At 45.1% G+C, this 11,271-nt stretch overlaps 1 protein-coding gene across 1 annotated transcript; it reads left to right on the plus strand.

Moving 5' to 3' along the window:
• The first annotated feature begins 815 nt into the window (after positions 1–815).
• On the plus strand, positions 816–1,481 carry LOC137561587 (claudin-22-like). The gene has a single exon (XM_068272896.1). It carries the CDS (start codon positions 816–818, stop codon positions 1,479–1,481), a length of 666 nt encoding a protein of 221 aa, XP_068128997.1.
• The last annotated feature ends 9,790 nt before the right edge of the window (positions 1,482–11,271 follow it).

An 11,271-nucleotide genomic window follows, 5' to 3' on the forward strand; every position in this document is an offset into this window, starting at 1 on the left:
TCACATTGTAAACAATAGGATTCTAGTACTATTCTAGACAAAGTAAAGTTCCACAGTTTTATAAATGATGAAAAATGTAGAGTTCCACTCCAACATCATCAATTACTTCCGCTGTTATTTACAGTCTGTACAAACACATGGGAGCTTAGAATTTAACGATTAAGACATACTGCTCATTTGCACACTTGTTTGTGTTAATAGAGGGCTTTGTGACCACTTCCAGTCCTCCATTTTTCCTAAACCTTTTATAATGAGACTAGTAAAAGTACAATATTTTTTTTTAGCTGAACAGCCAATTAACAAAGTAAAAGTTTTAAAAGTCTATTCATTTGCAACTAAAAAAAACTTTCCATTCGTAGAACATTTCTCGTTGTCTAACTTCCAGGCACAATGTCTACAATGAAGTCCTGTTAAGCATACAGAGAAGGCTTTTATCACATCTTAGATCTAATTAATCCATATTGAAGTACAATGATTACTGTTGTCTTTTAGGGTGAGGGGTCATAGAGCTTTCTTTGTTCGCCTACTGGCTAGTAATCATCAGGCATTGGGATATAATTTTACCCAGCAAATTGAAAGGTAACAGATCAAATACTTATCATAAACTTAACCCATAGCTCCCAGGAATGTGTTTTTTCATGCATTGGAGATACTGTGTCTCTCTGTAAGAAATCTTTGTTAGGCAGTCACTGAGGGGTTAACAACTAGAGCATATATACCATGTAGCTGAAAGGCACCGCTGTTAATCCACTAACCGCTCCAAGGCACCAAATAGCCACTGGGGTGGATAGCACTATCAAGGAATAGCCCAAAGCATGGAGCTTTCCAAAAGAACTTACATACAGTTTGGTGGAACGTTGCTGTCTTTTGCAGGATGGATTTTGTCCTGCGCTACCACATTTGTGCCACTCTGGAAACAATTGAATTTAGATTTGAATGAATTGGAAAACTGGACTATGGGCTTATGGCAGACCTGTGTTGTTCAAGAAGAAGGAGGAATGCAGTGCAAAGACTTTGATTCCTTTTTGGCTCTTTCAGCTGAACTCAGGATTTCCAGAATTTTAATGTGTTTATCTATTGGCTCTGGGATACTCGGCCTCTCCATCTGTGGTCTCGGCTTGGACTGTGTAAACATTGGAGACAAAACACAGGAGTCCAAAAATCGTCTCCTACTTCTGGGAGGTATTCTGCTTTCTACAGCAGGTCTAAGTGCCTTGGTCCCAGTCTCCTGGGTGGCTTATGACACAGTCCAGGAGTTTTGGGATGAGACTATTCCAGAGATTGTCCCAAGATGGGAATTTGGTGAAGCTCTGTTCATGGGCTGGTTTGGAGGTTTTTTCCTCTTAGTTGGTGGCTCTCTCCTCGCTTCCTCCTACTGTTTTACACCTTCTGATCTAAAGAATACATGCTACAAATCTACAAAGCAACATTACCAGTATGTATCAGTGGACTTCAAATATCCAGATCTGACTGTTTATTAATTAGGCATTTTGTAGAAAGTAAAATCTAGACGTCAGTTAAGCTGAGTGGTCAGTTAGTTCTTTCTGATTGTTGTTCATGTCTAATCATCTAGCTGCTGTTTTTGTTTTGAGGTTAGACATTTTATTCAGTACTTAGTATCCCAATTTCAGGAAGCAATGTCCATCATCATATCTGTTTCTTTTATTTGGGAATACAAAAATCAATGTGTCATTTTTTTCAGAACTCAACATTAAAGTGTTTTTTCTTCCAGGACCAGGAGCAGAGCCACCTCAAGGAGAGAGTCATCTCATACTCTAAGGAACATCTGAGATCCAATCCATGGAATTCACACCTCTAGACTGAATGATTACCTGAGCGCCTGGAACAAAATCCAAATATATGTACAGCATCTTTGTTGATGAACTTTATGGTTGATGTGCTACTTAACATCAACATCATTGATTATAAAAATGAGCTACTTACAGTGGAACTTAATAGCATGCTACAAACCAACCATTCATTGAAATTGATGGGAATTCAGCTTCTCATATTACCGGTAATGTGATTTAATTCACAGCCCATTACTGTACAAAGAGAAAGAGTGTTTGATCAGAAATGGAAAACAGCAAGGTGTAGTCATAGTTTCAGATTTGGCATTATTATATAGATCACAGCAGGCAGGTTTATTAAGTGTGGGGAAAAAAGGTAATAATGAAATGTGTTTAAAATGATCTTGTTACTATGAGGCATATATACCAGTATTATATGAACACACGTTTTTCTGGTACATGAGTGAACGTATAATGCAATGAAAGCGTTTAATATGAGTTATTCAGTCTTTACTTCACCACTATAAATATAGCAATGAAGTCAACCATAGCGTTGGGAACGCCAGTCTTTAAAAGCCAATTAGAGGAGGAATGAGTCTAATTATCCTCAGATTCGTCACTGTCAATGGCGCACAATTTCTACTTTTATGTCTGATTCCTTCTTGTCTTTACAGAACCTGTGGAAATGATTTTTCTCTAATTAATGCATCTGAAAAAAAAAAATGTAACAGTGATTTCGGAAAAAAATTACTTTGTGATATTTTAGTAAAATGACAGCCTGGCAAAGGAAACTTCTCAGCGTGCTATGTTATTTTACAGAAGTCAGAATGCAGATTTTCTCTGACAGCCTATTTAATGGTAAGAATGTTGTTTTCAACATTGTGGTATCTAAGGAGGTGTATTTGTTCCTTAAAGGGAACCTGAACTGAGTAAAAGTATTTAAAATGAAGACATGATGTACCTGCAAATGAATATTATATACTTACCTCGCTGTCAGTTCCCCTCAGAAGCTCACCATTTTCTTCTTCTTTCTTCGAATGATTCCTTCCAGTTCTTACAAGGCTTTGTCAGAAATGAAATATATCAATTGCTGTCAGTTATATATCAGTTGCTGTCAGTTATAACTGAAAGGACAACTGATGAGCAATGTAATGTCCATGTCTCCCTATGGCTCACATGGGCAGTATTACAGTTTAACAGTGTGCTGACCAGGAAGCTGTTATGGGGTAATGGCCATTTTCAAAATGGAGGATGGAGAGTTCCCTTGATCACAGTGGACAAACAGGACTCAGGAGAGGAGAAAGAGATTGATGAGTAGACTACTCAGTTAAGTATGATGTCTGTATGTTTATTTTGACTTTAATTTTCAGTTCAGGTTTGCTTTAAAGTGATTAACATTAAGAGCCTGTTTCCACTACACACAAATTCTGGATGTGAATTCTCGAATCCAAACTGGTTCCAATGAATGCCTATCAGCCTGTTTCCACTAAACGCAATTTTTTTTCCAATACAATGCATAAAAATGATGGATGGCATGTTGCAGATTTCTGCAGCACGCATCCGTTTCACCCAACAATGATTGATAGGCGGACGCAGATTTCTGTATTTCAAATGCAAGAAATCTGCATCCAGAAGAATGGATGCAGAATGCAACATGCTAGTGGAAATGGGCCCTGACACCAATCCTTCAAACAGAAGTCCCATGTATAAACTTTGTTTCCCACAGAAGGGAACAGTAATATGAATAGTGACACAAGGTACTAGGAAAGTACATACTGTATTTTGTGGTTCTTCATTACAAACATCAGTTTAGCTCTACCAGTAAACAAGAATCAGTGGCATGACCTGTATCTGATCATATGTGTTTGTAAATGTTAACATTTTAATTTTTGTTTGTACTCTTGTGTCTATATTTCCTTGGTGTTCATCTCTAAATCCCTGAATTTGGAATATGTGAACATCTTATCCATGGCTACCAGCATATGAGTAGGCAGTTTGAAATGATCAGCTATTCTTGGTCAAGTCATTTGCAGTCCATAATTGAGAGCTGTTGGTTCACTGGCACATGCTCCCCCCCCCCCCCCCCCCACCTGCAGCAGTGAGAGAGAGCATTCACCATCTCCTGTAGTGCATGTTGATAGGGCAAGTGGAGGTGGTGGTGGCGTTTCTGTGTGTTGGGGGGGGGGGGGGGGGTTTGTCAAAAAAAGAACTATGTTAGAAGCTGACAAGAGGTGTGCTTGAGCATAAGATATTTCAAATTATATAGGTGGAGATAACTTTACCATAAAATTTGAAATAAACATAGACATGTGTGGATCAGGCTTTAGTTTAACACGTTACTTGGAGAAAACCCTCTTCATCAGGTGTATGAAGTCTGAATCACTGCAAAAAAGAAATCTGAGATGAACCTATGTCACTTTTTTGCAACAGTCCTCTTGTCAGTTTCTGGTATTCTCCATCCTAGTTTATTTCTCTGAGAGTGGAACGCACTGGCACCCACTTTTGGTCGGTTCCTTCACAAGAGAGTCACCTACAACAGTAGTAATTATAGGTAGAAATCCCCCAGTTAATATCCCCCAACTCTTTTTTAATGGTTTCCTATCCTCAAGACAACCTAAACCATGTGAGTTGTTTAACATGACACTTAATTTACATTCCTTTACTTGACATACTTCATCATAGGGGGACATCCCTATTTTTACCTCCAACCCTCCCTTGAAAGAGTGCATAAACATAAAAAAAAACAAAAAAAAAAAAACAACCTTGCACACAAACAGATCAGCTCAGTTTTTTGTGTTTTGAATGAACACAACCAGGGTCGGACTGGGCCACAGTAGTAATACAATAACATTATCATTTCTATAGCGCTTTTCTCCCATAGGACTCAAAGTGCTTAGGCTCTCTCAGATTCAGTAATTGGTAGTAGGATGAAGTATTCACACAACAAAAGTTATAATTCTGCAAATGCCAGACTGAACAGGTGGGTTTTCAGTCTGGATTTAAACACGGCCAGGGATGGAGCTTTCCTGATCTGTTGAGGTAGGGAGTTCCAAAATGTAGGGGCAGCATGACAGAAGGTTCTGGGACCAAAAGTTTCCAAGTGGACTCTGGGTATGACTAGATTATTCGAACCTGTGGATCTGAGAATGAGGGGATTGCTACGCAGCTGCAACATATCTTTCATGTATCCAGGGCCCAGATTATTCAGGGATTTAAATGTCAGTAGGCCGATCTTGAATAGGACCCTCCATTCTATAGGTAGCCAGTGAAGGGAGTGCAGGACTGGCGTTATGTGGCAGTGACCGGGTTGGTTGGTTAGCAGTCTGGCAGCAGTATTCTGTATCAGCTGTAGGCGGTACAAGACCTTTTTTTGGAAGGCCAGTGTAGAGAGCATTACAGTAGTCCAGACGGAATATGATGAAGGCATGGACTAAGGTTGGCAGATCTTCTGGGGGTATGAGGTGCTTGATTTTTGCAATGTTCTTCAGGTGAAAATAGGATGATTTCACCACAGCAGAGATTTGAGTTCTGATGTTTTTTCCCTCGGTGGGCCCTGCCTACAGGTCTTTGGTGGGCCCCCCCCTCCTTGTCTGACAGAGCTCCAATTGCTGCCTGCAGCACAAAAATTCTCTTCTCAGTGCTGTAATCACTCATGCTGAGAGCAGTGGCGTAGCTAAGGAGCTGTAGGCCTTGATACACATTTTACAATGGGGCCCCCCAAGCACTCTATACATAACAATTGATATGACGCATTAAAACCTGCCAATGGCAACTACAGTGTCAGAGGTGCAAGAAGGGGATGGGAAATATCTTGCTAATGATTACCACTGTTCAAGTATCTATAGAAGTGATTATTATGTGCACAGGACCAATAGAGAGGTAATACTGTACTTGAGGGAGGGCCCTTCGGGGCCCCTTTGGCCCAAGGGCCCCGATGCGGTCGCAACCTCTGCAAAGTAGGACATTACGTTATATTGAAGGAAGGGACTCTATGCAAAGTTTTGCTGGGCAGCAGTGTCTCTGAATTACAATGCTGCTAAGATCATGTACATTTGGCCCTGTCCACATGGCCGGCCTTTGACCTGAGCGACTGGAGCGGTCACTCAGGGCGCCGGCTTCCAGGGGGGCACTGATCATGTGCATTCAACTGGCCCTGGCCGCATTTCTACCTGCTGGCTGCGGCTGTGGGTTTCGGGTGCGTCTGTGGCTGCTGAGAGTGGTAGCTCCGCCCCTGGTGCTGCTGGGGGTGATGGGGGTGGAGACTCCAGGAAACTGCTTCTGCCTCTTGCTGAGTCTGTGTGAGTCGGGCATGCCAGTAGCACCGCCCCTCGCTCACAGGCGATGTCTGCACTGCTCACTAATCAGAGAGAGACCTGCTTGTCACTCCTGTCCTGACTTCTGGCCATCTTCTGTCCCCAGCTACAAGCAGAAAAGTAATATTCTCCAACTGCCTCCCAGTGGGGTGTGGGGGGGGGGGGGGCGCTAAACTGGGATCTGCTTGTAAACTATACACTATTTATCTGCCTAACTATAAATCTGTTTATATATACTAAAGGGGGGAATCAGCCTATATACACTAAAGGGGGTGTGGGGGAATCTGCCTATATACACCAAAAGGGATCTGCCTACATACACTAAAGGGGGGGTCTGCCTACATACACTAAAGGGGGGAATCTGCCTATATACACACAAAAAAAAGGGGGGGGGGGATCTGCTTATATACACTAAAGGGGATCTGAAGATATACTGTACACTAAAGGGGGATATGCCTATATATATTAAAGGGGGTGGGATCTGCCTATATACACTAAAAGGGGATCTGCCTATAGATACTAAAGGAGGGGTCTTCCTATATACACTAAAGGGGGGGGGGAGTCGGGTTTGCCTATATACACTAAACGGTGGAACCTGCATATGTACACCAAATGTGGGATCTGCTCGCATGCAAAGAGGATGAATGGGGGGCACAAAAATCTAGTTACGCTCAGGGCGCTGTGAAACCTAAGGCCAGCCCTGCCTGTCCATAATACATCATGACCACGCCCACCTTCTGGTGCATGGTCACGCCCTTTTTTCACCGCAATCATGGGATGTGTGGGCCCCAGGTTGAAATTTCTTTGGTGGGCCCCCAGTGTCCCAGTCCGACCCTGAACACAACTATTATTTTACTGTCCAATTCATGAGGCATCAACCAAACCAAATCAGGGTGTAGAATCAGCATAGGATGATAGCTTGATCATCATCATGTAACCAGATCTTAGCGTACTTCCTTATCTTAGTGCTTGGCTGGTGGTATATACTCTGTTACTGTGGTTATGCAGGTGTCACCCAACTTGTGATTTTGCAGTGGCAATACATTGGAGAAAAGCCTGGTAAATACTTTCAATTTTAATTGGCCAATGACTAACCAATTTTATCACCTACATAGTATGAGGACCAACAGATTTTGAATACTATTAGCAGACTGTTTAGGTAAGCTCTCATACTACATGGAAGTAGTAACATGGAAGTGGCCAATCAAAATTGGATGTGTGTACGGACCCTAATATCTAGTCACTCTCCATACAAGAATATTTCACAGATGTCCAATACTTGAGACCCGGTACTACAACCACAGTGCCCCCAGCAAAAATCTCATAGGCCGACCTCTCTAGGGTCCAACCTCCCCCCTTCCTTGAATGCCAGCAAGTGTGGCCAGTGTAATACCCCTCCACCATAGCAAGTCTGACTAGTTAAGCACACCCCCTTCATGCAAGTGACACCCCTTTCCTAGTAATGGCCCCCTCTATTGCAGAGTAATGCATCAGAACAGTGTAATTTTCACCACGCTCCAGCGCTCAGTGCTTTCACTGGGCACCACTCACCTCTCATCAAAGCAGTCCACTGCTGATCTGAGGTCTGTGTATGAGAACTTTGTGACACATGTAGGAGGGGAGCACTGCTTAACTCTGTGGACTCTGGCGTGGAAGCCTATCTATACTGAGGTGTTATTGTCATCTGGCCCCCTGCACTGAAAGGGAGTCAACTGGCTACCTATACCTGGGGGGGGGGGGATCTGCCCGCCTATACTGAATGGGAGATGAGGGGGCATCTGGCTACTTATCCTGGGGGGGGGGGGCAGGCATGTGGCCTCTTGTACTGAGGGAAGGATATCTGCCCAGCTATACTGAGTGGGTTTGATAATCCAGCTACCTATACTGAAAGGGGGACGACATCTGGCTACCTATACTGAAAGGTCCCAGTTATCTGACTACCTTTACTAAAAGTGCCGGCAACTGGCTACCTGTACTGGGGGGCATCTGGCTACCTACGCTGAAGGGAGGTGGGGGGGTCATCTCGCTACCTTTATTGAATGGAGGGTTTTTAGTGGCTCCCTATACTGGGGTTCATCTGGGTACCTATACTGGGGAAGGGGAGGCACATCTGGCTACCTACTCTTGGTGGATGTAGCAACTGGCTACTTTACCTGAGGAGGTCATCAGGCTACCTATTTTTGAGAGGCGATCTAGCTACCTATAGTGTAAGGAGAGGGGACATCTAACTACCTAATACTGATATCTAGAGGCATAAAGGTACCTAATTATTTTATCTTGAGGCAACTCGCTGTTTTATTCCTTTATCTTGAAACACCTGACAACCTCATTCTTTTGTCTGGAGGAATGTTAAATCATTTTGTTTGTTTGGATACTCATTACTACTTAATATTTTTATCTGGAGACATGAAACTACTTAATTTTTCTATTCTGGGAAATCCAACTGCTTGGGACGGGAAGGGGAGCTGTTGATCAGAGGACGGCTGGTAATACTGGGCTTTGGCACTAAAAAGTACAAATCCGGCCCTGCCATCCCTGCTGTGGGCTCTGTACAGCATACCTGCCTCCAGCTCCCAAGTCATGTCATGCATTGAGAGCCAGTGGCAGGCATGCAGCACAGCACAAGCAGCTGCATGCATAAAGGAGACCCAACTGCATAAGCAAAGTATTCTAGAATCAAATGTGTGGCCATCTGTGTGACGTCTAAAGCTTGGCCGAAATTGGGTAATGCATTAGAAACATGAATTCAAAATGAAGCAGGTAAATATAATGCTCCACTGCACCACTCTGTAGAAAGGGAAAGAGAAGCAGGCTACTCTAGCCCCTCACTGGTTCACATGTAAGCAAAAGCCAAATTGTGCTGTTATTGCAGCTTGTCTGAGGTTTAGTGCATCAGATGCTATATTTCAACAAAGCTGTGATTCCTGTGTACATGTGATACAGACAGGGGTGATTCTCCCATAAAGCAACGTGAATCACGTGCTTCAGGTTGGCAACAATTGGATGGTGATAAGACCTGGCTCTCTTCCACAAACGTCTTCCTCCTCGCACTACCCGTCTCCCCCTCCTAGACGCGCAGCGCCCAGGGACGGCCCTAGACTTTTTGCCGCCTGAGGCAAAATTAGAAAACATCGCCACCCCCCCCCCAGCCGTGGGTGGGGGTGGGCCGAGCTGGAGGGGTAGCGGGCAGAATGGGGGTATTGGCCTAGCGGTGGGGAGGGGGGTCGGACCCCCCCTTCCTCGCCTGGGTCCCCCCATCTGCACTGCTCCTCCAGCGTTAAACCAGCGTGCATATCATTAAGAGGCAACGGGCGGGGGAATCACTCACCTCTTCCTCGTTTCATCGTGCGTTCCACTGACGTCACTTCCTGCAAGGCCGTCCACTTACAATACAGTGGGCGGCGTTGCCGGAAGTGACGTCAGTGGAGCACACGATGGAACGCGGAAGAGGTGAGTGATTCCCCCGCCCGTTGCCTCTTAATTATATGCACGCTGGTTTAACACTGGAGGAGCAGCGCAGATCGGGGGACCCAGGCGAGGGAGGGGGGGTCCGACCCCCCTCCCCACCACTAGGCCCAATACCCCCTTTCTGCCAGCTACCCCTCCAGCTGGGCGGGCGGCCCCCAGCATTCAAGGACAGGCGGGTGCCGACCCCCCAGATCTGTTGCCTGAGGCAAATGTTTCACCCCGCCTCATGAGCGAGCCGGCCCTGGCAGCGCCGCTTCACTCCCCTGCTCTCAGTATTCCAGCAATGGGATGTCCATCTGCCAGTGATGAGCAACGGATTAAATCCGGATGAAATCCGAATGAATTTTTCATTTGGATTTCATCCGAATAATTAATGCAGCTGAGCGGGGCGAGTGAGGGGGGATAAACTTACCCAGCAGCCTTCTTCTTTCATCCGTCCCACGGCGCCTCCCACGCTGCGTTCCAAGCGGCAGTAACGTGACTACACTTTCTCCTTCCGGGTTGAAGGAGGAAATGTTTGTAGTCACGTGACGCGGCTTGTAACACAGCGTGGGAGGCGCCGTAAGACGGATGAAAGAAGAAGGCTGCTGGGTAAGTTTATCCCCCCTCACTCGCCCCGCTCAGCTGCATTAATTATCCGGATGATATCCGAATGAAACTCATTCGGATTTCATCTGGATTTAATCCGTTGCTCATCACTGCCATCTGCCAGTCCAGCATCCTGTATCCATGGCTACAGCGGGGCCTCATGCGACCTGTAACTTGCTGCCAGGTCACCTGAGGAGCCACTGTAGTCAGAGTGGAAGCAGGACTTCAAGTGTGGCAGGTGATCCCTTTGCTAATCTGCTGAGAGCAGGCGAGTGATGCGGCATCCTGGGAATCAGAGCTGGGATGCTGTGGGCCAGCAGGGGGGAGATGCTGTCTTGGAGGAAGCAGAGGGGGGTAAGAGTAGTGCCAGTGCCTGTAATGCACAGCCTGATGTGTCTCTCCTTTCCGGTTTGGCTTTGCACACACACATGAGGGGGGGGGGATGTTGGGGGTGTCCTTGCAATATGTTGCATCAGGCGAGAAAAGTTTAGAACCGGCCCTGGGTACGGATACTGTTCATAGGAGTACAGCACAGTGCCAGTATGTTTGCTAATTCTGGACATTTTCAGGCTTTTTTCTACCCACTGCCCTTAAATTCTAGTGCAAAGGTAGTGTGTTACTATATGTAACCTGTGTTGGTTAACAATCTTATTTGGTAGCTACAGGCTAGACTAGAGGATTCCCCTGGTAAATTAAAAGGCTCTTTGTAATTATCTGCTCAGCTGCCTGTGCAGGCAGGCAGCTTTTTGACCATTGTTTAGGTTTGCATGCTGCAGGACTCTGGAAAGGAGACCTTCTGTCAGTTTTGCAGCTTGTGCTTGCTGAGGAATTTGCATGCGTTGTCATGCAAATTGCCTGGCCACATTCATTGGAGGCGTGTACTATAAGTACTATGTGTTTACCACAATGCTTGGCTGGTCATAAGGATTCCTTCCTGTGAAACACTCCTGGAGGAGCGTCAGCTTTACTCTTTGTTTGAAGTTCAGCTTAGAGTAATTTCTGAAACTGCGCTAGGCAGGTTCCCCTAGTGCAGTTAGGATTGCTTATCTGTTTTGTTTGTTCTGTTGCGATAGTCCTGTCCCAGCGGTGGACGACAGGAAAACGTTCTGATC

This window comes from Hyperolius riggenbachi, chromosome 1, assembly GCF_040937935.1.
Source record: "Hyperolius riggenbachi isolate aHypRig1 chromosome 1, aHypRig1.pri, whole genome shotgun sequence".
Taxonomy (NCBI): Eukaryota; Metazoa; Chordata; class Amphibia; order Anura; family Hyperoliidae; genus Hyperolius; species Hyperolius riggenbachi.